The sequence below is a fragment of the Orbicella faveolata genome, unplaced genomic scaffold (genome assembly GCF_042242905.1).
Source record: "Orbicella faveolata isolate gen_17 unplaced genomic scaffold, um_ofav_v1 contig_14, whole genome shotgun sequence".
Taxonomy (NCBI): domain Eukaryota; kingdom Metazoa; phylum Cnidaria; class Anthozoa; order Scleractinia; family Merulinidae; genus Orbicella; species Orbicella faveolata.
Window position 1 is genome coordinate 11,090,001 of NW_028301541.1, and position 26,548 is coordinate 11,116,548.

General features: G+C 38.7%; 5 protein-coding genes and 1 long non-coding RNA gene across 6 annotated transcripts in view; 2 read left to right on the plus strand and 4 right to left on the minus strand.

The window, feature by feature from the left end:
* Window positions 1-1,724, minus strand: part of LOC149113970 (uncharacterized) — a 1,991-nt gene extending 267 nt beyond the window's left edge. The window contains exons 1-4 of the mRNA XM_089287709.1: window positions 1,428-1,724; window positions 719-860; window positions 499-619; window positions 1-317 (exon numbers count right to left, since the gene is read on the minus strand). The exon at window positions 1-317 is cut by the window's left edge and continues 267 nt beyond it. Coding sequence (XP_089143835.1) covers window positions 1-317; window positions 499-619; window positions 719-860; window positions 1,428-1,625 — 778 coding nt within the window. The 5' untranslated portion in view covers window positions 1,626-1,724. The remainder of the gene's footprint in view (window positions 318-498; window positions 620-718; window positions 861-1,427) is intronic.
* Window positions 1,725-3,906: 2,182 nt separating this feature from the next.
* On the minus strand, window positions 3,907-4,843 carry LOC149113971 (uncharacterized). The gene is made up of 2 exons (XM_089287469.1): window positions 4,744-4,843; window positions 3,907-4,358 (listed from the first exon to the last, which is right to left on the minus strand). Exons 1-2 carry the CDS (start codon window positions 4,841-4,843, stop codon window positions 3,907-3,909), a joined length of 552 nt encoding a protein of 183 aa, XP_089143595.1.
* An 8,837-nt stretch (window positions 4,844-13,680) lies between these two features.
* Window positions 13,681-15,040, plus strand: LOC149113972 (uncharacterized). The gene is made up of 2 exons (XR_016206374.1): window positions 13,681-14,104; window positions 14,236-15,040. It is a non-coding gene; the product is annotated as an uncharacterized LOC149113972 (long non-coding RNA).
* A 594-nt stretch (window positions 15,041-15,634) lies between these two features.
* LOC149113973 (uncharacterized) lies at window positions 15,635-16,192 on the minus strand. The gene is made up of 2 exons (XM_089286602.1): window positions 15,992-16,192; window positions 15,635-15,879 (listed from the first exon to the last, which is right to left on the minus strand). Exons 1-2 carry the CDS (start codon window positions 16,080-16,082, stop codon window positions 15,635-15,637), a joined length of 336 nt encoding a protein of 111 aa, XP_089142728.1. The 5' UTR covers window positions 16,083-16,192.
* Window positions 16,193-17,122: 930 nt separating this feature from the next.
* Window positions 17,123-17,971, plus strand: LOC149113974 (uncharacterized). Its single transcript, XM_089287723.1, has 2 exons — window positions 17,123-17,287; window positions 17,401-17,971. Exons 1-2 carry the CDS (start codon window positions 17,129-17,131, stop codon window positions 17,893-17,895), a joined length of 654 nt encoding a protein of 217 aa, XP_089143849.1. The 5' UTR covers window positions 17,123-17,128; the 3' UTR covers window positions 17,896-17,971.
* Window positions 17,972-19,082: 1,111 nt separating this feature from the next.
* LOC149113975 (uncharacterized) lies at window positions 19,083-21,804 on the minus strand. The gene is made up of 3 exons (XM_089287470.1): window positions 21,607-21,804; window positions 19,286-19,427; window positions 19,083-19,186 (listed from the first exon to the last, which is right to left on the minus strand). Exons 1-3 carry the CDS (start codon window positions 21,802-21,804, stop codon window positions 19,083-19,085), a joined length of 444 nt encoding a protein of 147 aa, XP_089143596.1.
* Between the last annotated feature and the right edge of the window lie 4,744 nt (window positions 21,805-26,548).

Consider the following 26,548-nt stretch of genomic DNA (forward strand, 5'->3'; position numbering starts at 1 on the left):
GGAGACTGCTGATGGAGTCATTCTTTAAGTAGCTGATTCCCGTCTTTGTTCCCCTTTTTGTTTTGATAAGTTCATCCCAGTATTCCTGGGCCCTTTTTGTGTATTTGCGATGCTGTCGCTCTCTGTGCTTCAGAGCTTCCAATCTATACTCAGTGCGTAGCACCTCAGCTGGATCATCACTGTGGTTGCTCTTCCTCTGTATAAGAAATACATAAAGTTTCAAGTCGTAATGGATTGTTTTGTACCTGTGCTCGAAATAGTTCTGTAGGGAATGGCTCCCATGAAGAAATGTATTTGAAGTACAGATCTGCAAAGTCCTAAAGACAGAACATCGAGACAAGAAAATATTCAGATAAGTAAAAACAGCTAATTGCCCAACTTGTCTCTAAATTGGGATATAATAATTGATAGGGATGAACTGATTACTTGGACTGTGATGTTATCTCAATTGATTAATTTATGAACAGATAAATTGTGTAGAATTTAAACTGTACCTACCTTCCATAATTGAATGACCATTTACATGTGGTCTTCTTATTTACTTCTAAAAATACATCTTTGAATGACTCCAAAGTCTGGCGGCTCTCGCTGCCATTTACAACAGCAACAGTGTGATTTCCTGAAAAAGAAGGTTATAAATTAAAGATATTTATTAACTTGACACCTATTCAAAACAATAATTAATAACCAGTTGCATATGTTTGTGTACTTAACTAACCTTTTGATGACAAAATATCATCCACCTTCTGAAGGATGGTGAAACTCAGAAGTATGAAGTTAGTCATCCTGCTCATACGTGCTCCATCACCACTTAATTTAACTTTTACTGTTTCTCCATCCTTTAATATTCCTTTGCTTATCTGTAATTAACTTGAACATCTTTCAGTTCCAAGAACTATTTTTATTTGCCTGTCTGATTGATTAAAAGCTCACAATGCAGTTGTTATGTTAATACATATTTCACATTACATGAAATTATCAGACCTTACAACTGCATCAACAAGGATGACATGATACACAACTTACATTTCAAAAAAAAAAGAAAACTTAAGATATATATATATATATTTTAATTTATTTTGCACACTATAGCCACTGAATGAATAGTATAATCTCCAGCCATTAAGTACTTTATTTTTGTGATCAGTTTTGCTGTTACACTTTAATTTTGTTTTTCTGTTATTTACAAATAAATGTTGGGTCCCTCACTAGACTCTTGCTCAATTCCATAGGGAACCAATGTTATTTGTTGTTATCAATTAAGGCAGGAAATGAGCACGAGTTTTGTCATCCTCTTCTTGGATTACTGCTCTAGGGTAAAGTAAATGTTTCAACCATAAGATTTTTCATGAATGGGTTTATTTATGTGTGTCAATAGCTGGATGGCATTAACACTTGATGAAGCTAGTCCAGTAATGAGTATTTACCATGTCTCTCAGTTTGTCAGTGAGCAACTCTTTGAAGGAATACTGAGCTCCAGGTGCCAAACCAGGCGTGGTAGAAATTTTAACTTGCTTATTTAGATAAGATCGACATTGTTTTATTAAACAGGATTTAACAGGAAAATCATCAACAGTCATTGACAGCTCATGAACAGATTCATCCCCAACTCCAAATTTATCCATTAAAAAGAGTATGCTCTCCACTGTGTTTTTGTCATCAGGATGAAGTTTTTCATATTTTGATTTTGGGAATGCCACACTACCATGTTCTTGCTGCGGATTGCTGTAGTTGAGAAGTCTATAGAAAAGCTATCAGTGCTGTTAGGGTCTTTAAGTTTCAAATACTGTAAATCCAGGCCAAATATTTCAACAAAACTAAGTGCCTTCTGTGTTCGAGTCTTTAGTTCTTTTAATTTTCTGTTTTTTGCTTGTTTGGTTTTGAGGTCTGGAATTCCAGCTCCTCTGCGACTCCCCAACCTTTCATTCTGTAATCTGTCAATGTAGTTAGTCAGTTGTTAATTTTCATTGTTCTGTTCTCTTGTTCTTTCGTTTTCTTTAGCATAATCTTTTTCAATCTCTGAAAGCATTTCTTCAACTAGTTTCTCCTTTTCTTCCTCAAGATTTTCATATTTTGGTCTCCAGTTACAGATTTCTTCTTCTGCTCTTTCAAGTTTTGACTGAATGGAACGCAGATGTGCTTCCCACTTCTCTACCGAGATCACTTCACTTCTCAAAATAGCCAGCCTACACAATGTTTCCTCATGCTCTTTTCTGTTTTTACAATTTCCTTTTCTGTTCAGGGTCTTATTTGTGATTCAAGCAACAGAACAGCGATTTGAAAGTCGGCGCTCAATTCAATCACTCTCTCAACTGATCTTAAATGCTTGTCCAGGAATGATTCCATTTAACATGTCAATGTATGCAATACCTGGCGTTTCTTTTTTCAATTTGTGCCACTGTATCAGTGAGGCATTCTAAATTGACAGCCAGAACACAACTTCATTACCACCTTCACGTTGTTTTGTCACATATTTTAACTGTGCTTCTGGTGGATTGCAGATAGATACGAGGGGATCATGGACCAGGTAGCGACCAGACATTTTTTCCTTCTTGTTTTGATTTTTTTTTTTTTTTTGCGTGAAAACAAAAAAAAAATTCTGAAATTCCCTCCAAAAAAAGCCTGTGCCACTGAGCCTCTAGCCTTGTAATCACCCCCTGTAGTTACCAGCCTTTTATCTGTCGTTGAGCTGTTGGTATCAAAATGGCGATCGTTTTTGCACAGCATTTAATGTGAAGAAGAGAGACAATCAAGACTTTTTTTTTTTGCGCATGATCGAAGCAAGATTAGTGTTCATGGATGCGTTTATATTTGCTGAAAGAAGGCTAAAAAAGCCGCAATATTTTCAGGGTATACAAAGTCTTAAATTGCCGTAAATGTTGAATGACATCTTTGAACTTAAAAAATTTGATTGGGATGGATCGATACCAGGAGAGGATTTCGGCCAAGTCAAGATGTGGAAAGTGACATTTATACAGGTAGGCACCATTTTGTGTGTTCTACAGGGCATTTCTTCGGATTGAAACACTGCAATTAATAACCAAGAAAACCGCAACGAGTGTTTGATTTATCAAAACAAAGTACTTCTGCAATGAAAGTACTGATGAGTATCATTGGAACTGGCATTGGGATGGCAGGGATATGTCCATAATAGGAATTTTAGAAACTGGTTTTATATGAATCTCCATACTGATCCTTCTATTCTTTCGCAAGTTTAAAATACCGTTAAAATTCTAAGTCTTGCGGTCTATTGCGCACGCGCGGTTTGGAATTTCTGGCTTTGTTCAAAATCAAAAGAATTTTTTTCATAAACCGTAACCGCCTACAACTTCCAGGTCTGATTGAATCACGTATTGATATAAAAAACACAAAGGTTCATTATCGTTTCCATCCATTATCAGTGACCTATTCAAAATCAAAAGAGTTTCTATTGAATGCTCATACCCTCCTTGAAATTCCAGGTTGTCATTAAATCATGTAGTGGTATTGAAAAGCACAAAGGCTTATCCTTTCCATTCAATTTCAGTGACCTAATTCAAAATCAAAATAATTTCTTTTCAAAGCCCTTAGGCGTCTTAAAATTTCAGCTCTGATTAAATCATGTAAGTTAAAGTATGAAGTTATCTTTTCCATTCAATTTCAACGACCCATTTCAAAATAACGGTACGGATTTGTGTTCACCCGACATGTACTCCAATTTCAAGTTATGTTTATTACCTCTTGAAAATCGTTGTCTTGGTCCGCGTCCTCAATAGAACGGACAGTCGCCAAGAGTGGTTCATCAATCAAATTCATTGCTGGTTTTGAGGACTCTGTCAAACTGAATTTTATGACGCTGCAGTTTTGATAATCGATAATCGATTTTGTGAATAATAAGTGCGCGTCTCAACGTGCTCGAGCACAAAATTAAAAGAACTGGGGAAAGCACGTTGGACCACTGAGTTTTGTTAATGTGGTGGCTCCTAAAAGAGCCGTTTGGTTCTTAAGTACATAAAGTATGTAGAATTTTAAAAGGTCGCCATACCTTGCTTTCTCTGCTTCAAGAAGACGTGATAAGCTCGGGAGAACGGATACGCCCGTAATGACGCGGAATTTGTCGCCGTACGATTCCTTCCATGAGAAATAAACGCAAATCTCGTCCGTGGAATAACCCCACGGACAGACTCCGATAACTTTCTTCATTTTGAAGACGTACATGTAATAGTGGCCATGACCCGTCTTGTAACCTTCTTCGACGATTTCATAATCGTCACTATCGACGAAAGTTTTCCTTGCCAGAAAGGCCACAGTTGACGTTAAATTAAAGGTCCGCAGTAATTTGGACGCTGCGCATCGCCAGAAATCGGTGACATTTGAACCTGCGAATGTAAAATCCAGCGGTATCTGTAACCTTGCAGCGAAGAAATCGAACGCCAAATGTACAAAGAAAATGTATGAAGAATGAGATATTTAATGGAATATTTCTTGAAGAATTAGCAAATGTGAAAATGTGCATGCCAGACACGATAGACTGGTCTATCACAAAACACATCGTGCACAAATGAAAGAGAAGACTTACAATTTTATGTTTCCTTTCGAAGGTTTTCTGCGAGATGTTTTCACTCGCAAAATTACAAGGCGTAGAGGGAGAATTACCGACAGAATCAAAACTCATAGTTTATAACCAACCATAATCGTGAAACCGAATGCCATCGTAAAAATGTGTATACAGGAATGAAAAATATGTATGTTAAAATAACTCACCTTGGGTCTCACAGCTCCATACGACTAATTTCGATGTTTCCTTTTTACTTTTGAAAACCACGAAGAAAATGCCTTCGGTGAACATCGCATGGCAATCCATGGTAAAACCCCAAAATTTGCTATCTTTGAACAACGATATTTCGGCGGTCTATGCTCCAATTTTGCTCCAAAAGACATCACTTGAAAGATACTTTTCTCCACGTTTACGTTAATACGATATTTGAGATCAGTGGTTTAACCACTAAATACAAATTCACTTTGTGTATGCTTCCCTTTTGGTTCTCATCCGCCGTATATGAGCCCATAGTCATTGTTTTTTCCCAGCGGTTTTTACCATTTTGTTCTGCGGGAATTTTGATTTTTTTCGAGGGAAATTGTTCCTTCTCTTTGTGTATTGCCATGTCTGAAAATTATACGTGGCGAGAAGAGTTGAAAGCGAATTTTCAACTAAACATTTTGGAAAATACGTCGTCCATGCACTATATTTTTAAACAGAGAGCCGGAACGTGCCTAGGTTCAAAAATACCGCACAAGGCATTGTTGAAATGGAGAGAGCTAAAGCAAGTAATAGTGAACATTTCTTACCTGGAGCTCTTGCAAGTGACTGCATCAAATTTATTTTCGACCGCCGAATGCTTTCTTTTCGCGACGGCCATTTTGTTTATTTTTTAACGCATTCCCGCTGTTAAATACGCGGGCTTATTGTCTCGGATTTCTGGCGATGAGTTCCTTGTCCAAATCCACATGCCTTTCATTGATTTGCTCAGCATGGTCGTGAGACGGCATACCGTAATCGTTTTCAAAACTGACCGCCATTTTTCCACGAGTGAGAATGAGAATATTTTTCCTCTACTATCCCTGATCTTTTATGAGCACATCAACCTTGGTCAAGGACGCCGTCAAACTGGTTTGACAGCGTCCTGTGTTTTCGCGCCTTTACTATTCTGACCAACCATAGGATTTTGTGACCAAATAAGGAAATCAACCTTTGTGAAGGACGCCGTCAAACTGGTTTGACAGCGTCCTGTGTTTTCCCACCTTTACTATTTAACCATTAACTTTAATATCAAATGTTTCCCTAAAATTACAGGACAGAGGCGTGTGCAACTCCCTAGTGGATTGCGCTCCTTATGAATGAAACTATTTACAAAAGTGTTTACAAATGGCACAACAGTTCAATCATGTCCACATCCTCGTTTGTTATTCTTTCATAGCCATAGGGATATGTTTTGAAGGTGCAGGGATCTATCACCCGTTTTCCGCACACAAGCTGGTACTTTTTAGTCTGAGAGACTGTGGTCAGTGAGTACTCTATGGAGTTTCGAACGATGTCATAAGGCTTGTAAATATCAGTTTGTCGCGTTTTCTCGAGAGGGTGTTGAATTTCGTCTAAAACATTTTGCCGCAACACTTGATAATTTAACTGCTTGCTACCTTCACTGTTAAAAGAGATTCCCCTCACTTTGCATTCTTCTTTTTCTTTCTTCGTGAGGTAGTCATAATTTTTCGGTCCCGCGGACGCAAATTCAGTGATGAAGTCGTCTTCTCCCAACTCGTCCTTGAAATCAACGAGAAAGTCGTCAAGGGGAGGATTGTTTTCATGGGGTAAACTGGAAAAAATAACGCTGTCGGTGTCTGTGTACTGTACTCGTTCTTGTAGCATGTCCAGAGCTGCATACAAACGAAGTCGAGCCCAACATGTCGTGAAACAAGCGATGAAAATGTTGAGGTTTGGTGAGACAGGTTCGTCATTCGATTTCAGTTTATAGTGAACTTCAACGATGTCTTCAGACAATACACTCACGTAGCAAATGTCATTTGCATCACTTTCATGGAATGCACTGAACCTCGTAGGATCCCCGAACTCTTTGATTTGAGTTTTGTTGGTGCGCTGGCCAAACTTCCCCCACATGGAATTTAACATCATTTTTGCAAGGCTACGTTTGCCGGGATTCTTTTCAATGTTGTTGCGGTTGAGTTCGATGCCCTCTTTCGCTTTGTAGGATCTCAGATGTTCTTCCTGTTTGAAGGGATCATTGCCTACATGAGCTGGTCAGCCGCTTGCCTCCTCTTTAATCTTTAACCATGTATTCACATAGTCTTTAAATAGACCTTTCCTCGTTTCAGAAAAATGCCACACTTCGTGAATGTAAGTTATTTTGTAGCCCTTCTCAACGGCTTTGTTCAGTTCGGGGGTACACCATGTACCTGTAATTTGTCTTTCACTGTCGCTGTGACTGCAAACCCAGGAAGGGTTTTAGCATTGGTTTTTCCATCTCTTCTTGTACACAGGCTCTACAAAGCGGGAATGTCAGTTTACCATTTTCACGCAGCGGAAGTACTGGATGAAACAGTTTTTCTGGAGGTAAGATTGTGACCTTGGCAATCCCGAAGTAATTTTGGATGTCTGTGTTTTCCGGCTGAAATATAATTTCAGGGTGGCCGACAGGATACTCAGCATTCTTATTAATGAACGGATAGAGAGATGAAAAATCAGAGTAATGAATCTTCTCTCCTGAGGCGATGTCAGCCAGATGAAAAAGTTTGACAGTGTTTGTTCGTCCGCCGCAGAAGGCATCACGGGGATTTAGTGGCTCCACCAAATCGAGGCTGGTTACAAAGTTCCTGACGTCCTGCCCTTCTTCTTTCATTTTCCGCCAATCACACTCCCACATTTCGATGACGTTGTAACCTTTGTCACGCAAGAATTGTAGTTTTTCCTGGGTGCATAGCTACACGTCGGCAGTACAGCGGTGCTCTAATCTAAGGTGTGTTTCGGATCTGTTGGGATAGCATTTACGACAGCCATGCCAAAAGCAACCTTGAAATTCGTAGACGGTGTTCGTAGTTGCATCGTAGCCGTCCACGGTGTAGCGACTGTTGGGGATACGGTATTCCCCATCATTTCCAACATGTTGAATTCTCCCACTGATCTGACTTTGTTGCCACAGTAGATATTCCACGGCAACTTTCGACTGATTTGTTTTTAGTCGCCAACCGTGGAGAGGCTGGGGAGCAATTGTGTTGGCTTCCATTCGGTTTTGTCGCAGGTCTCGATTGCATGCCGAAGCTAGAGTAATATGACTGACGGGGTCAAACTTTGTCTCTTTTTCAAAAAGCCGTTTGAAAGTAAAGCTTCCCTCCTTCAGTACTTTCACGTCCGACTCGCAATATTTCAGCAATTCTTTCTGGAAATCGAACACTACATTCTCAGCTCTTTCTTTATCATGCCATTTCTCGAAGTCTTTACGGCCGTTGACTGACACTGATTCAGGCATGTAAAATTCTTTCTCGGGAATTGGTCCCACGTAGTCTTGACTTTCAGGCGTGTTAAACACGTGAGGAAAATAGCCCTTCTTTAACTCTGTCAATCCGAATGTCTTTGGAAATGCAGAAAGCGGCATTTGAAAAAATGACAGAGAGTCAATAAAATTAATATTGTCACAGGTTAATTGGAGAAGTTTAGCTCCATTTCTGATTTGATTGAGGACCCTGTGTTGGCGATGATATTCCTCCACGACGAAATAGAAGTCGTAGCCAGAAAAGTTATGGGCCAAAACAGTTACATTGCGCGTGTCTTCTTCAGTTAACGTATCCAGCCATTCCAGAAAATCGCGAATGCAATCTTCACCTTTGAAGTGGAGTGGACAATTATTATCCTCAGTTTCCGCTATTAAAAGATTAGGGATGTGTTTGCCAGTGTCTTGCATCGCCTCAATATCGAAGAAAACGAGAATGGGAGGCTTTTCATCATCATCATCATCATCATCATCATCATCATCATTACCATTATCGTCTGCTTCGGCTTCGGTTAGTCGCTTGCGTTTTTTCTTTTTCTTTCTCTTCTTCTTTTTTTCTTTTTTCTCTTCGGTTAGCTCTTCCGGTGTTTTAGGTATCTGAATAAAGCATCGGTGGCTTGCGGTCTCTATGTACTCGTGGCAAGAGGGACAGTCGATGTAACCCCATTCATGTTCTTGTTGCTTCTTGAGACCCACCAACAGCTTTTTACAGCTACGACATTTGCGGCGTTGACTGCAAACACTGATGTTTTTGGAGTCAGCGGTTTTTCCCCTGTAGGATTTCGTCAGATGATTTTGAAAACAAACATCACCATAAAACATCCGCTTACAGGATCCGCAGGGTGTAGCTGGTTGTTGATTACGACACCTGGCCTCTGTAAAGTCCTCACATCCCGTTTGTAAGCAGGAAGAACAATGATCAGGGTTGTTTTCACAGGCGTGTTGACCTTCGTTATTGTAGGGTTTGAGACACCTAGCGCAGAAATAACTGTTACCAAAGAACCCAGGTAATGTAGTGATCACATTGTAGTGTTCATTATCATACAACAGTACCAATTGTTTTTCCTGAGGCTATCCAAAAGAAGTCACACTATAACCTCGGGTAGCGTCCACAAGTAAGAGCTGATAATTGTTCAAGGACGGCGTTAATGTAAATCTAGTGAGTTCCTCGCAACCGCATTTTCCCATTTCTACATTAGCTTCTATCTGCAGCTTGATTGCTTCATCTCTCTGGATAGAGACACCTCTTCTGAAGCTGTTCCATTGAGGGTGATCATCCACTCTAGCTTTAGCTGTCACAATGGCGCGGGCGCAGCATAGTTCATCTTTGTTATCGATACTGATGACAGAACCTTTCAAACATTTGAAAGTTTCTGGATTAGAATGTCCAGGTTTCAATTTTCGTTTCTGACCGCTACCGCGAGGAGATGTACGAACGTGTGTTTGCTGCAGCAGATTGTCGACACGATCGCTACCATTTAACCATTCCCCCGCCGGTAACCCTCGATAAGCATAGCTGTTGACTAAGCGATTGCTGGCTAAATTGAAGTAGACACGATCAGAGGCTGGTATCCTGTCTCGGAGAATCAAATTTTGGATTGTTCTATGTAAACCATCAGCAATTGCTGCTGCCAAGTTTTGTTGAGGTATAAATTGTCCCACCTGACGAATGTTGGAGGTGTAGTGACGCTCTCTAACGCCCATTTTTTTGCTGTGACTATCTACGTACGGGTTGAGTACAAATTCGAAGCGTCCAGGTTCTGTGGTAGCAAGACTTCCCCCCATTTGTTCTTGATTAGTCAGTTGAAGTTCTGTAGCCTCGGCGACATTTGACAAGATCGTATCATCGATAGAGTCGTCAAGAATCTAAGAGAAAATATCAAATAAAATAAATAACCCGGTTCATCACACATTAAGTACACAAAATGTATTTTTGTTACAACATATTTAATTTACCTGTTGGAAATAACTGTTTTCTGGTCCATTCTCAATAACAATAATGGCCTCCAACAATTCCTCATCGCTTATATCCTCAAAGTGGCCTGACATGGGGCGAAAATCTTATCCAGAGAAACAAAAGTTTAGTCAACAGTCCACCATCTGCAAATGATTTCTATCTAGCGAGTCCCAACTTTATTGGTGTCGTTAACTTATCATATTACAGGAAATGGCAGCACATTTCCAACATCCAATCATATTGCACAAAAATGACATCATATTTTCAACCACCAATCAAGTAACATATGACGTTATTGATCTATCATAATTACACTCACACACGCAGACCACCCGAAAAGTTTACTTAGTTTGTTAATTTAATTTTCCTGTAAATGAATAACAATTACACAACTCGCATGAAAACAAATGCGTTCATTAGTCTTTTAGCGTCCGTTCAATTCGCCTTAAAAGATAATAGCCTATTCAGTTAAGCTAACAGAGTCTAATCATTCAACGTTTAAGATAATAGTCCATTGTCACATTCTTGCGTTAAGTTTTCAACTCGTATGTAAATTTCGTTTTCCCCGCGGCCAATGGGACAAATTATTTGCATCGCGCGCTTAACTTAAATTTAGGAGTAACGGTTCCATTGTAACTTTAAGGTTTATAAAATACGATCGAGCGAACGCTATAGCTTTGCTTATCCTAAATCCGTCCAGTGTTACTTGTGTTATACTGGTAGAACGTTTCTAAGTCCGTCAGCGAGCTATTCAAAATCAAAAAAACTTCTTTTCAAAACCCCTAACCGCCTTCAAATTCCAGGCCCGATATAAAGGATTACAGCGAGCTATTCAAAATCAAAAGAACTTCTTTTCAAAACCCGTAACCGCCTTCAAATTCCAGGCCGGATAGAAAGGATTACAGCGAGCTATTCAAAATCAAAAGAACTTCTTTTCAAAACCCTTAACCGCCTTCAAATTCCAGGCCCGATATAACGGATTACAGCGAGCTATCCAAAATCAAAAGAACTTCTTTTCAAAACCCCTAACCGCCTTCAAATTCCAGGCCTGATATAAAGGATTACAGCGAGCTATTCAAAATCAAAAGAACTTCTTTTCAAAACCCCTAACCGCCTTCAAATTCCAGGCCCGATATAAAGGATTACAGCGAGCTATTCAAAATCAAAAGAACTTCTTTTCAAAACCCGTAACCGCCTTCAAATTCCAGGCCTGATATAAAGGATTACAGCGAGCTATTCAAAATCAAAAGAACTTCTTTTCAAAACCCCTAACCGCCTTCAAATTCCAGGCCTGATATAAAGGATTACAGCGAGCTATTCAAAATCAAAAGAACTTCTTTTCAAAACCCCTAACCGCCTTCAAATTCCAGGCCCGATATAAAGGATTACAGCGAGCTATTCAAAATCAAAAGAACTTCTTTTCAAAACCCGTAACCGCCTTCAAATTCCAGGCCGGATAGAAAGGATTACAGCGAGCTATTCAAAATCAAAAGAACTTCTTTTCAAAACCCTTAACCGCCTTCAAATTCCAGGCCCGATATAACGGATTACAGCGAGCTATCCAAAATCAAAAGAACTTCTTTTCAAAACCCCTAACCGCCTTCAAATTCCAGGCCTGATATAAAGGATTACAGCGAGCTATTCAAAATCAAAAGAACTTCTTTTCAAAACCCCTAACCGCCTTCAAATTCCAGGCCCGATATAAAGGATTACAGCGAGCTATTCAAAATCAAAAGAACTTCTTTTCAAAACCCGTAACCGCCTTCAAATTCCAGGCCTGATATAAAGGATTACAGCGAGCTATTCAAAATCAAAAGAACTTCTTTTCAAAAACCGTAACCGCCTTCAAATCCCAGACCTTATATGAAGGATTACAGCGAGCTATCATAGCCAGAAATTCCGAACCAAAGTGGGTGGTGCTTATTTCTGTTATGCTCCAGTATACATGTCAGCCTGACAGAGCTGAAAAACGACTGCGCATGCGTAGGGTTTTGGCGGGTGAGTCGACGAGTGGTGGCATTTTCGATCGTTCGATCAATGCAAAGTTTTGGCGCCATTCGATGTTAATTTTTTGGACTAATATCATCCGAGAAAAATGGAGAAGATGGAACTTTCAATGTCATTTCAGTCAAGCAGATGTTCCTGATATCCTGAACATATTCCTGGCTATATTGACGGTCTAAACACAGCAAATTCTAGCAGACATCGGTCGCAGCGCCATGGTAGTTAAGTTTATTTTGGATACCACTTACAGGTTAAAAAAGTGTAAATTTCAACTCCCTTGTTGTCAATACATCTATTCAAATGTGTTTGCTCTTTACAAATAATTATATATAGATGTAACCACGTAAGCTCGCACTTGAGCGCATCAGCTTACATTTGTACTTGAGCACTCGTTGCATGCTTTTGGACCTCACGGGAACAAACTGTAAAGGAAATGATTCCCTTCTCCATGTTGAAATATTTATGTATATACCCTGCCACTCAACATTCCTGGAGATATGACAGAAAAATTAATGGCACGCTGAGTCTTCTTACTTGTGAAATTGAACAGAGAATTTGGAAAGGTAAAAAAATATCTGCTCTCATGGGCTGACCTTGACTTTGCGGATTTAAGCTTATATTTCGCTAATAACGAGTCTATAAAGGCTTACTTTCTGGATACAGTAGTCGGAGTTCAAATTCAGTTTGGTGCACATTTCTACAGATGCCTTTCCTTATTTATCTCCCCGTCAATTTAGTAAGTAACTATAAAAATTAGTCAACGGAGCCTGAAATATGCGCGGAAATGCTCAAAACTTTGAGTGAAAAACTGTGCGCAAAATTTCCCTCAACTAAACGGTAAGAATTGCCTGTCTCGACGATGCTTTCTCGAGAATTCTTGAACTGGAAGCAAGCCCAGTAGAAGGTCAATCACTGCAGCAAAAATATAAGAAAGGGAGAAAAAGGAAAGGAGAAAAAACATGAATAAAATAAAAACGAAAAGTTTACAGATGTAAACCACACTTTCTCTTTGATTTCTGTGTATGCCCTGGCCAAAATGTCGTAAAACCCTATGCTGGTGGAAAGAAAGGCATGCTGTCCTGTTGCAACTGCTATTTGAGGAGATTGCAGCTAATTTGGCTCATATCCAGCCTGAAGATGTCCAAAATGTCCAAAAAATGCTTTTTAGACAAAAAGCTCCGGGAGTTAATGGGTTAAAAAGCAGTTTAAATAGCGGAATTTAGGAAGCTAGCAAAATATATGCTGAAAATGCTAAAAAGCTGGGAAAAGTTTAGTGAGGTGTTAGTGAAACTTTACATTAGTGGCTGTACCAAGAGTGAACTGAAAATTGTTGACTTGCTTGAACCAAGAAAGTAATTCGAAGGAGTACTGCCATTCTGCAAAAGCTGTATTGGGCTCCACTGTTCCCATGTAAGTGGCTGTCTAAGAGGAAAACATCTTGTGTGGTTGGAATGAAGACGACAGTATTGGAATTTAAAATAAAAATAGATGTTTTGCTGTGTGTTAAAGCAGCTCTCCAGTGAAAAGGTAAATCAGCTGCAGGACTTGCTTCAGGGATAATGCTAACAGGCATTTCAGGTCCTGCAGTGGTGCCACCAACTACATTGTTTAATACCGTAGATGATTGTAGAGCTTGTAAACACCAAATGTTTGAGGAATGTTCTGTGTCCCTGAGTCATAGATGCTGTTACCCACTAAAATCCCTTGCACAATTAGCTGGTACACCCATGTCTGGCTCAGTGGACTGTTGAGCAGAGAAATTTGAACATTTTCTGAAAAGAACCTTTTGCTAAACAAAAGTGCAATAAAAGTACAGGCATTGCTTCCTTTTTTTCCTAGAATTGTAGACTGTGAAACACTGCTTGGGAATGACCAGAAAGTGACATTGCCATGATGGTTCGGAGGGATGATAATGAGTGTTAGAACTCGAGAAGAGCTGTTAGAGGGAGACGAGGTATTTGTAGCTGAAGGTTGACTTCTGGATGAATGATTGGCCCGGGATGGAAGAGGGATAGTTGCATAAGTATCCAGGATGCTTTTAACCTTTTGAGACCATTCTGGTGAGGTGTAGAAAAGTTCAGCGTCGGATATGTTCAAGCCTGTAAGTGGTGCATTATTGCTTTCATCTTTATGGAGTTCATCATCATCATCATTTTCCCTTTCATTAGCATTTTTAGACGACAAAAGCCCATTGTTGAAGGTGTTTGCTAACTTTTGAACTTTTTTCTTCAGTGGTTCAGCACAGATTGGACAGCAATGATTTGAAAGCAAGCAAGCTTGGTGAAAGCAGTTGAAGCAGGCCAGTCTAACAATGGTATCTGTTTCTCTTGTGCAAGTTGGAAAATCACAATAAATATCTGGGTGAGGTTGTTGGCCTGGCTCTACATCATCGAGATTATAACTTAGTGGAAAACACTTGGTGTCTACTGTGGTTTCAAACGTTGGGAGATGGTACAGTGGCTTCCCTTTTGGTCTTCCATTATTTGCAACTGGATGTTCAACCTGAGTCAAATAAATGAAATGTTGAAAAATTAAATTATGTGCATGTCAGTAGTACATGTACATTTATTATGAGGAAAACATGATGTTAGTAATTTTGTTTGTTTGGTTTTATTTTCCATTTTTAAGTCAGAGATGTTATCAGTATTCATTAATTATGTTTGTTTATTTTAATATTCAGTCTATTGTTTGGTACATTTTATATCTATGTCTGCATATCCTTATCCTACATATCTAAGAATCATGTAAAGAAGCCTAAACCACGCATTTTACTTAAACTGTCTTAACACACCTCAGGAATTTGACAATACTTTAGAAATGTGGAAAATGCTTGCTTGCAGCTTGTGTTTTTCAATTTTTCTTGCATCATCAAATTCTTGTATTGTTTTATGATGGTATAATAAATGGTTTAGACTTCTGTATTTATTAATTTTATAACTTTTTTTTATTTTCAGGATTGCTACCTGGTATGATTTGTGGCAGTTCTGTGAAATGCTCTTAAACAGATCAAGAAGAAATTCTGCACTTTTCCCTGCAATAAGCCACAAGTTGGATTCACTCTGCTGACCGTGGTGGTACTGTGGAACAAAGGACTGGACAAAGGAACTTATTTGTACCGGTTTTACATTTGCATGTCACAAGAAACTCGGAAGTTATTATACGTGCCACTCATTTTAAAGGGAGTTCTTATTGTAACCTCCCAGTAACCATACCTTTTGAGGAGGGCTGTAATCAAAATTAAATTAAATTAATTAGCCAAAATGGCTTTTTTCTCAATGATATTTTTTGGTAGTGTGCATGAAGCCATTAGAATTGCTTGTTTATTTGCAGACTGACCTCATTTACTCTCTGCAACTGTTGTGATATGTAGTTGGCATGATCTTTAGCAAGGTCTGCTTTTAACTGCTGCACGTTCCTAGGCATGGTGCTGTATCCTAAAATCTGACCAGCAGATAGGCCTTGCAAGGACATGCCACAACTAGCTGTGTATAAGCCACTGTCCGTTTGCAATGCAGATGTTTTTTGTGACCTGTCATGTAGGTAAAAGTAATTTGCTTCTATTGTTACAACCCCTATGAACAATGAATGAAAAACAATTTTCTTACAGGTAGCTCATTTCATTTAAAGTTTGTTACCTAAAATAGGCCATTATGTGGAGTAGGGACGCCACTCTCTGTTCTTGCATCTCTCTCCTTCTGTTGGACGAGCTTTTTCTTCCACTTAAACAGTTAAGGATGTCCTCAAAGAGTCCAGGGCTATTTTTGTCTGTAAACTGTTTCATTGCCTCTAGATTGTAAATTTTCTGGTCTGGGATGATTATTTGATGTCTGTACAGGGCCTTTTGAAATGCTTCCAACTTCTTTTCAATTGTTGACTCTGTCATAAAAAAATCAACAATGACAAAAATTAAAATATTTTTGTGAGAAGTATAGAGTTTTTGTTATAATGCTAAATTTTAATTCAAGCAGCTTCAAAACAGTAAAAACACCTTTTATCTCTGCGAGCTGTCGTGTTGCCACATGAAGCTGTGTTTGCAAGGTGCAGCACTTTTGTGTCTCCTTTCTGAGCAACAAATCCATTTCCTCCGGTGACTTCTAGGAGGAATGCAACAAGCGGTTTGTTATTTCGAACTGATTTTACATAGCTGGCATCAAATATGATACAAAATTATGAGAAGTACCTGTTTTGGCATGGGTGAGATGTGATGGAATGTCACATCAGTACTTTTTCTCTGAAATCATCAAAAGGAACTTATTTGTACCGGTTTTACATTTGCATGTCACAAGAAACTCGGAAATATGTGCCACTCATTTTAAAGGGCGTTCTTATTGTAACCTCCCAGTAACCTCCCAGTAACCATACCTTTCGAGGAGGGCTGTAATCTTGTTCATCTTTAAATAATTGGTCTGCATTTTTCCTACAACTGGAACACCATCGCACACCAGGACGGTAACCACTCGTAGTACGTCCGATGCGGTCAAACATTTCATAAAACCTCGCTGGTATGTTGGCTGAAATATCAGTTGAGTGCACAGGAAGTGGACATGCACAAAAACCATGTGCTTCGCGGTTTATTCTGGTCCAGTGTCGAGTACATGCCCAGCTGTTCGTAGTGCCACCGACATACCTTGCTATTGCACCATTGAACCTCCGCATTTTCCCTTTGCATTCCTCGCCTTTTCTGGTTTTTCTATGGTACCAACAGGTCCGCTCACCGGAAGTTTCCGTGAACATCAAACTCATTAACATAATCTGTAACACGAGCCGCATTTTCGCGACACGAACTCCGACTTCGCGGCAAAATTTCGATGAGTGTTAAAGGATGGAAGTGTGGTGTTCAGGAGATATGTTTTAGAACTAATATCGACGGGTCTTAAAGGAATGTTTCAAGCTTAACCTTGTTACTTACTCCTTAGCCCAAGCGAAAACTCTCAGCGCTCTTAAATTTTTCAAAAATGCCGCCATTCTACGTATACGTTGCTATGGTTTTATGTTGTCTTTCCCAGTTTCTCGGCGCGCGCGAATGAGCACGCGCAGTCGTTTTTCAGCTCTGCTTGTCAGCCTGTCAATAAAGCTAGCGTGTGATTGGCCCGTCTGTTAAAGCCGAAGCTGTAGTCAAACCAAAATGGCGTCGCGCGATAGACCATCTAGAGGCTACTTCTCGGTCTTATATTCGATTTCATCCGCGGACGCCGACTTTGGCCAGCCAAAAATAATCAAGTACAGAAGATCGTCGTATTGGGAAGTTGAAAGGCTCGTCGAAAGACGGGAAAGAAATGGAACGGTAAGTGTTTGGTTGTAGTGCCCGTTTTCGCACGTGCTCGCTTGGTTGATATTAACTGAATTGAGTGTTTAGCCGAAATCAGCACAAGCCTTTCTTGCCTTTCATTTAATTAGGTAGAATATTTGGTGCAATGGAAAGGCTACTCGCCCTACGAAGCCTCGTGGGAACCAGAGGAGGGTATCTTACCTCGATGTGTGGAGCTCTTCAACAGGCCAAGCCCGGACGTGGCAATTGTTCAAGAAAATGTTTGTTTTTTTAGGGTGGCCGTCGAACGGCACTTGAAGTCGCGGTCACGTTTGTCTGTAAGGTTGTTTTTTGGGGGGGATGTTTTTCGTTTCTTGTTTACTGGTAAGGGAGTGACGAGGGAGGGATGGACATTTTTTGAGAAAGAAGATTTCAATGCTGTTTATTTTCCTCTTGGGTGGGATTCCTGGGTGGACTCTCATGGTCAAGGAACAAAGGTTTTTTACCCTATGAGGGTTAAAATGTTCATTTCTTGGTCCCCAAAGAAGTATGAAATGGGTATGGGTGGGATTCCTGCTTTGTCACCAAGAACATATCAGGAGAATATTTCTTTTAATTTTACTAAAGTAGCTCTAAATGATTGAATCATGAAGGGCTACTTTAGCAAAATTAAGAATGGTAATTGAACTGAGCGGAGTGCAATTTGGTCTGTAATCATACACGTGATTTAAAATGTAAAAAAATATTCTCCTGATAGGCTCTTTTCATATTAAATAAAAAATTATATGACTTTTGCATGCAGGGCTATTCAAGTCTAAGTGAATGGAAAATATTTTGAGATAGATATGCCAAGTTTAAGTGGTCAGTAAGTACATTCACCTTCAAATGTGCCTTCTTTAATTTTTACATTTGCATTCAATGTTAAAATGTACACTTACTGAGGTAGGTGAAAGGCATGCATACAAAGATAAATGTTCACGTACAAAGCAATGTACCTTTAACAGATTTGAATGTACACTTACAAAGATTTATGTACACAGCCAACAAAGTTAAAATTTACAGAGTTTAATGGCCACTAATAAAGATGTATGCACAATAACAATGTTACAATTTACAGAGTTGAATGTACACTTACAATGATGTATGTAGACTTAAAAAGTTTATGTGCCTTTTTAATACAGAGTTGAATGAACACTTGTAACAAAGTTGTACATACTAATATTAAAGTATGTTATTTCTTTCTCTTTTGTTGAGGTTTTCGTTGTTTTTCTTGAGAGTTTTTTGCTTTTTTAGATACATTTTTTTCAGTTGGGGAGACTGCTGATGGAGTCATTCTTTAAGTAGCTGATTCCCGTCTTTGTTCCCCTTTTTGTTTTGATAAGTTCATCCCAGTATTCCTGGGCCCTTTTTGTGTATTTGCGATGCTGTCGCTCTCTGTGCTTCAGAGCTTCCAATCTATACTCAGTGCGTAGCACCTCAGCTGGATCATCACTGTGGTTGCTCTTCCTCTGTATAAGAAATACATAAAGTTTCAAGTCGTAATGGATTGTTTTGTACCTGTGCTCGAAATAGTTCTGTAGGGAATGGCTCCCATGAAAAAATGTATTTGAAGTACAGATCTGCAAAGTCCTAAAGACAGAACATCGAGAAAAGAAAATATTCAGATAAGTAAAAACAGCTAATTGCCCAACTTGTCTCTAAATTGGGATATAATAATTGATAGGGATGAACTGATTACTTGGACTGTGATGTTATCTCAATTGATTAATTTATGAACAGATAAATTGTGTAGAATTTAAACTGTACCTACCTTCCATAATTGAATGACCATTTAGGATGTGGTCTTCTTATTTGCTTGTAAAAATACATCTTTGAATGACTCCTCCAAAGTCTGGCGGCTCTCGCTGTCATTTACAACAGCAACAGTGCGATTTCCTGAAAAAGAAGGTTATAAATTAAAGATATTTATTAACTTGACACCTATTCAAAACAATAATTAATAACCAGTTGCATATGTTTGTGTACTTAACTAACCTTTTGATGACAAAATATCATCCACCTTCTGAAGGATGGTGAAACTCAGAAGTATGAAATTAGTCATCCTGCTCATACGTGCTCCATCACCACTTAATTTAACTTTTACTGTTTCTCCATCCTTTAATGTTCCTTTGCTTATCTGTAATTAAATTGAACATCTCTCAGTTCCAAGAACTATTTTTATTTGCCTGTCTGATTGATTAAAAGCTCACAATGCAGTTGTTATGTTAATACATATTTCACATTACATGAAATTATCAGACCTTACAACTGCATCAACAAGGATGACATGATACACAACTTACATTTCAAAAAAAAGAAAACTTAAGATATATATATATACTTCTTGAACTTGAACAGAATAAATTTATAGAGCGCTCGACTCTGAGAGGAGCAGTGTAGATAATAAACAATGGTAGCAAGACTTCAATTTAAAACGATGAATTGAAGTCTTGCTACCATTGTTTATTATATATATATATATATATATATATATATATATATATATTTTAATTTATTTTGCTCACTATAGCCACTGAATGAATAGTATAATCTCCAGCCATTAAGTACTTTATTTTTGAGTTATTTTTTTGTAAAAAAAATACCTCTTAGTCGGCGCGTCGGGTATGTTATGGACGGGTCAATGGGTGAGTGAGTGAGTGAGTGAGTGAGTGAGAGATGTATGTATGTCACACCAATCAGATTGGATCTACTATAAACAGCCAATCAAATTTCTTGTTGTAAAGGTAAATGGTATGTGAGAAGATTTGATCCCGATAGAGTTCAGAACGGCCATATTTATTCTTCTATAAAAGAGGAGGAAGTATTCATATATTGGGTTTACTTCGACATTTTCTGTGGGTTAGGCTGAGGATTTTAGTTAAATGAACGAGATGAGCCTTGAGGTTTGAAACAGTTCGCGAGTTAGTAGTATGCAAATGCAACGAGATATTTTTATTTTTAGTTACAAAGGTAACTTGATACTTTTGTTTTTCACAAGGAGTAAATTCAATTAGAGGTCACGAATCGTCGCGTCTAGTTCTTAGGACATGTTTTAGAGGAGACGAGACTTTAGATTTGAAACAGTTCTAACGTTTACAATAGTAAGTGCGGGTAACAATTGTTTTGTTCTTGTTGCATGCAAATATAACGAGGCATTTCTGTTTTTTAGTTAAAAAGGGTAATTTGACACTCTTGTTTTTCACAAGGGAGTAAATTCAATTAGAGCGGACGAATCGTCACCACTCTTTCCCACGAGATGTTTGCTATCTTTAGTAACAAATGGTAACTTAACACTTTTGTTTTTTATATGGGAGTAAATTCAATTAGAGCTGACAAGTTATCGGCTATTGTTTCCAGGATATTAAACAAAAAAGAAGGTTTCGTTTCTGGACGGTTTTTACGTCTCTGCAGTAGCAGTTTAATAGTTTTATTTGATGACATTCATTTCAGTCCGATATTTTTAAAGGTAAAAAGTATGAAAACTGTTCAAATGTTCTTTGAAGACTGCGTGGCACCAAGTTAAATTGCATTTAATTAAATCAGACTTTTAACGTGTCAGAGGTTTTTTTTCTCTTTCTTTCTATTTTCGGTGAAGTTGTGTTGTGTTCTGTAAAAAGGTAAACTTACGACTTATATAAAATGCGAGAAAGTCTCTAAACTAACTTGAGTATTTTTGAGCAAAAATTTCTCTTGGGGGTTGGAAGGGTTATGTAATCGATGAGCGAGGGAGTTATGCATGTGCGCGTGTCACACCAATCACAGTGCGGGTTGTATCAAAGAGCGAATCAAATTGCCTGTTAGAAAATGAGATGGTATCTACATTAATCTGGAGACGTGTCAGATTACTGTAGTTTGTTCAGTCAAACATTTTATGGCTTACTATTTAGCTATCTTACCATGACCGATGTAACATCGCAACCAAAAAAAACTTGTCAAATTAACCAAATCATTACTGTACCATGAATACTTCTATCTCCAAAACTTCACAGGAAAAAAATAACTCTTGCACGCCTTGCGTGCCTATGTTTGTGATCAGTTTTGCTGTTACACTTTAATTTTGTTTTTCTGTTATTTACAAATAAATGTTGGGTCCCTCACTAGACTCTTGCTCAATTCCATAGGGAACCAATGTTATTTGTTGTTATCAATTAAGGCAGGAAATGAGCACGAGTTTTGTCATCCTCTTCTTGGATTACTGCTCTAGGGTAAAGTAAATGTTTCAACCATAAGATTTTTCATGAATGGGTTTATTTATGTGTGTCAATAGCTGGATGGCATTAACACTTGATGAAGCTAGTCCAGTAATGAGTATTTACCATGTCTCTCAGTTTGTCAGTGAGCAACTCTTTGAAGGAATACTGAGCTCCAGGTGCCAAACCAGGCGTGGTAGAAATTTTAACTTGCTTATTTAGATAAGATCGACATTGTTTTATTAAATAGGTTTTAACAGGAAAATTATCAACAGCCATTGACAGCTCATGAACAGATTCATCCCCAACTCCAAATGTATCCATTAAAAAGAGTATGCTCTCCACTGTGTTTTTGTCATCGGGATGAAGTTTTTCATAGATTGATTTTGGGGATGCCACACAACCATGTTCTTGCTGCGGATTGCTGTAGTTGAGAAGTCTATAGAAAAGCTATCAGTGCTGTTAGGGTCTTTAAGTTTCAAATACTGTAAATCCAGGCCAAATATTTCAACAAAACTAAGTGCCTTCTGTGTTCGAGTCTTTAGTTCTTTTAATTTTCTGTTTTTTGCTTGTTTGGTTTTGAGGTCTGGAATTCCAGCTCCTCTGCGACTCCCCAACCTTTCATTCTGTAATCTGTCAATGTAGTTAGTCAGTTGTTAATTTTCATTGTTCCGTTCTCTTGTTCTTTCCTTTTCTTTAGCATAATCTTTTTCAATCTCTGAAAGTATTTCTTCAACTAGTTTCTCCTTTTCTTCCTCAAGATTTTCATATTTTGGTCTCCAGTTACAGATTTCTTCTTCTGCTCTTTCAAGTTTTGACTGAATGGAACGCAGATGTGCTTCCCACTTCTCTACCGAGATCACTTCACTTCTCAAAATAGCCAGCCTACACAATGTTTCCTCATGCTCTTTTCTGTTTTTACAATTTCCTTTTCTGTTCAGGGTCTTATTTGTGATTCAAGCAACAGAACAGCGATTTGAAAGTCGGCGCTCAATTCGATTACTCTCTCAACTGATCTTAAATGCTTGTCCAGGAATGATTCCATTTAACATGTCAATGTATGCAATACCTGGCGTTTCTTTTTTCAATTTGTGCCACTGTATCAGTGAGGCATTCTTAATTGACAGCCAGAACACAACTTCATTACCACCTTCACGTTGTTTTGTCACATATTTTAACTGTGCTTCTGGTGGATTGCAGATAGATACGAGGGGATCATGGACCGGGTAGCGACCAGACATTTTTTCCTTCTTGTTTTGATTTTTTTTTTTTTTTGCGTGAAAACAAAACAAAAATTGTGAAATTCCCTCCAAAAAAAGCCTGTGCCACCGAGCCTCTAGCCTCGTAATCACCCCCTGTAGTTACCAGCCTTTTATCTGTCGTTGAGCTGTTGGTATCAAAATGGCGATCGTTTTTGCACAGCATTTAATGTGAAGAAGAGAGACAATCAAGACTGGTTTTTTGTGCACGATCGAACCAAGATTAGTGTTCATGGATGCGTTTATATTTGCTGAAAGAAGGCTAAAAAAGCCGCAATATTTTCAGGGTATACAAAGTCTTAAATAGCCGTAAATGTTGAATGACATCTTTGAACTTAAAAAACTTGATTGGGATGGATCGATACCAGGAAAGTGACATTTATACACGTAGGCACCATTTTGTGTGTTCTAAAGGGCATTTCTTCGAAATGAAACGCTGCAATAAATAACCAAGAAAACCGCAACGAGTGTTTGATTTATCAAAACAAAGTAATTCTGCAATGAAAGTACTGATGAGTATCATTGGAACTGGCATTGGGATGGCAGGGATATGTCCATAATAGGAATTTTAGAAACTGGTTTTATATGAATCTCCATACTGATCCTTCTATTCTTTCGCAAGTTTAAAATACCGTTAAAATTCTAAGTCTTGCGGTGTATTGCGCACGCGCGGTTCGGAATTTCTGGCTTTGTTCAAAATCAAAAGAATTTTTTTCATAAACCGTAACCGCCTACAACTTCCAGGTCTGATTGAATCACGTATTGATATAAAAAACACAAAGGTTCATTATCGTTTCCATCCATTATCAGTGACCTATTCAAAATCAAAAGAGTTTCTATTGAATACTCATACCCTCCTTGAAATTCCAGGTTGTCATTAAATCATGTAGTGGTATTGAAAAGCACAAAGGCTTATCCTTTCCATTCAATTTCAGTGACCTAATTCAAAATCAAAATAATTTCTTTTCAAAGCCCTTAGCCGTCTTAATATTTCAGCTCTGATTAAATCATGTAAGTTAAAGTATGAAGTTATCTTTTCCATTCAATTTCAACGACCCATTTCAAAATAACGGTACGGATTTGTGTTCACCCGACATGTACTCCAATTTCAAGTTATAGTTATTATCTCTTGAAAATCGTTGTCTTGGTCCGCGTCCTCAATAGAACGGACAGTCGCCAAGAGTGGTTCATCAATCAAATTCATTGCTGGTTTTGAGGCCTCTGTCAAACTGAATTTTATGACGCTGCAGTTTTGATAATCGATAATCGATTTTGTGAATAATAAGTGCGCGTCTCCACGTGCTCGAGCACAAAATTAAAAGAACTGGGGAAAGCACGTTGGACCACTGAGTTTTGTTAATGTGGTGGCTCCTAAAAGAGCCGTTTGGTTCTTAAGTACATAAAGTATGTAGAATTTTAAAAGGTCGCCATACCTTGCTTTCTCTGCTTCAAGAAGACGTGATAAGCTCGGGAGAACGGATACGCCCGTAATGACGCGGAATTTGTCGCCGTACGATTCCTTCCATGAGAAATAAACGCAAATCTCGTCCGTGGGATGTCCACGGACAGACTCCGATAACTTTCTTCATTTTGAAGACGTACATGTAATAGTGGCCATGACCCGTCTTGTAACCATCTTCGACGATTTCATAATCGTCACTATCGACGAAAGTTTTCCTTGCCAGAAAGGCCACAGTTGATGTTAAATTAAAGGTCCGCAGTAATTTGGACGCTGCGCATCGCCAGAAATCGGTGACATTTGAACCTGCGAATGTAAAATCCAGCGGTATCTGTAACCTTGCAGCGAAGAAATCGAACGCCAAATGTACAAAGAAAATGTATGAAGAATGAGATATTTAATGGAATATTTCTTGAAGAATTAGCAAATGTGAAAATGTGCATGCCAGACACGATAGACTGGTCTATCACAAAACACATCGTGCACAAATGAAAGAGAAGACTTACAATTTTATGTTTCCTTTCGAAGGTTTTCTGCGAGATGTTTTCACTCGCAAAATTACAAGGCGTAGAGGGAGAATTACCGACAGAATCAAAACTCATAGTTTATAACCAACCATAATCGTGAAACCGAATGCCATCGTAAAAATGTGTATACAGGAATGAAAAATATGTATGTTAAAATAACTCACCTTGGGTCTCACAGCTCCATACGACTAATTTCGATGTTTCCTTTTTACTTTTGAAAACCACGAAGAAAATGCCTTCGGTGAACATCGCATGGCAATCCATGGTAAAATCCCAAAATTTGCTATCTTTGAACAACGATATTTCGGCCGTCTATGCTCCAATTTTGCTCCAAAAGACATCACTTGAAAGATACTTTTCTCCACGTTTACGTTAATACGATATTTGAGATCAGTGGTTTAACCGCTAAATACAAATTTACCCTGTGTATGCTTCCCTTTTGGTTCTCATCGGCCGTATATGAGCCCATAGTCATTGTTTTTTCCCAGCGGTTTTTACCATTTTGTTCTGCGGGAATTTTGATTTTTTTCGAGGGAAATTGTTCCTTCTCTTTGTGTATTGCCATGTCTGAAAATTATACGTGGCGAGAAGAGTTGAAAGCGAATTTTCAACTAAACATTTTGGAAAATACGTCGTCCATACACTATATTTTTAAACAGAGAGCCGGAACGTGCCTAGGTTCAAAAATACCGCACAAGGCATTGTTGAAATGGAGAGAGCTAAAGCAAGTAATGGTGAACATTTCTTACCTGGAGCTCTTGCAAGTGACTGCATCAAATTTATTTTCGACCGCCGAATGCTTTCTTTTCGCGACGGCCATTTTGTTTATTTTTTAACAAATTGCCGCTGTTAAATACGCGGGCTTATTGTCTCGAATTTCTGGCGATGAGTTCCTTGTCCAAATCCACATGCCTTTCATTGATGTGCTCAGCATGGTCGTGAGACGGCATACCGTAATCGTTTTCAAAACTGACCGCCATTTTTCCACGAGTGAGAATGAGAATATTTTTCCTCTACTATGCCTGATCTTTTATGAGCACATCAACCTTGGTCAAGGACGCCGTCAAACTGGTTTGACAGCGTCCTGTGTTTTCGCGCCTTTACTATTCTGACCAACCATAGGATTTTGTGACCAAATAAGGAAATCAACCTTTTTGAAGGACGCCGTCAAACTGGTTTGACAGCGTCCTGTGTTTTCCCACCTTTACTATTTAACCATTAACTTTAATATCAAATGTTTCCCTAAAATTACAGGACAGAGGCGTGTGCAACTCCCTAGTGGATTGCGCTCCTTGTGAATGAAACTATTCACAAAAGTGTTTACAAATGGCACAACAGTTCAATCATGTCCACATCCTCGTTTGTTATTCTTTCATAGCCATAGGGATGTGTTTTGAAGGTGCAGGGATCTATCACCCGTTTTCCGCACACAAGCTGGTACTTTTTAGTCTGAGAGACTGTGGTCAGTGAGTAGTCTATGGAGTTTCGAACGATGTCATAAGGCTTGTAAATATCAGTTTGTCGCGTTTTCTCGAGAGGGTGTTGAATTTCGTCTAAAACATTTTGCCGCAACACTTGATAATTTAACTGCTTGCTACCTTCACTGTTAAAAGAGATTCCCCTCACTTTGCATTCTTCTTTTTCTTTCTTCGTGAGGTAGCCATAATTTTTCGGTCCCGCGGACGCAAATTCAGTGATGAAGTCGTCTTCTCCCAACTCGTCCTTGAAATCAACGAGAAAGTCGTCAAGGGGAGGATTGTTTTCATGGGGTAAACTGGAAAAATAACGCTGTCGGTGTCTGTGTACTGTACTCGTTCTTGTAG

Excerpts from the sequence above, each read along its gene's own strand:
- LOC149113971 (XM_089287469.1), bottom strand. The coding sequence starts at position 4,843 with ATGGATTGCCATGCGATGTTCACCGAAGGCATTTTCTTCGTGGTTTTC. Across the intron at positions 4,359-4,743 it reads ATGGAGCTGTGAGACCCAAG|GTTCAAATGTCACCGATTTC; the intron begins GTGAGTTATTTT and ends TTACATTCGCAG.
- LOC149113973 (XM_089286602.1), bottom strand. The coding sequence starts at position 16,082 with ATGGATTTGTTGCTCAGAAAGGAGACACAAAAGTGCTGCACCTTGCAA. Across the intron at positions 15,880-15,991 it reads ACAGCTCGCAGAGATAAAAG|AGTCAACAATTGAAAAGAAG; the intron begins GTGTTTTTACTG and ends TTTTTATGACAG.
- LOC149113974 (XM_089287723.1), top strand. The coding sequence starts at position 17,129 with ATGGCGTCGCGCGATAGACCATCTAGAGGCTACTTCTCGGTCTTATAT. Across the intron at positions 17,288-17,400 it reads GACGGGAAAGAAATGGAACG|GTAGAATATTTGGTGCAATG; the intron begins GTAAGTGTTTGG and ends TCATTTAATTAG.
- LOC149113975 (XM_089287470.1), bottom strand. The coding sequence starts at position 21,804 with ATGGATACATTTGGAGTTGGGGATGAATCTGTTCATGAGCTGTCAATG. Across the intron at positions 19,428-21,606 it reads CTGACAAACTGAGAGACATG|ATAAGCAAAGGAACATTAAA; the intron begins GTAAATACTCAT and ends ATTTAATTACAG. Across the intron at positions 19,187-19,285 it reads TGATATTTTGTCATCAAAAG|GAAATCGCACTGTTGCTGTT; the intron begins GTTAGTTAAGTA and ends CTTCTTTTTCAG.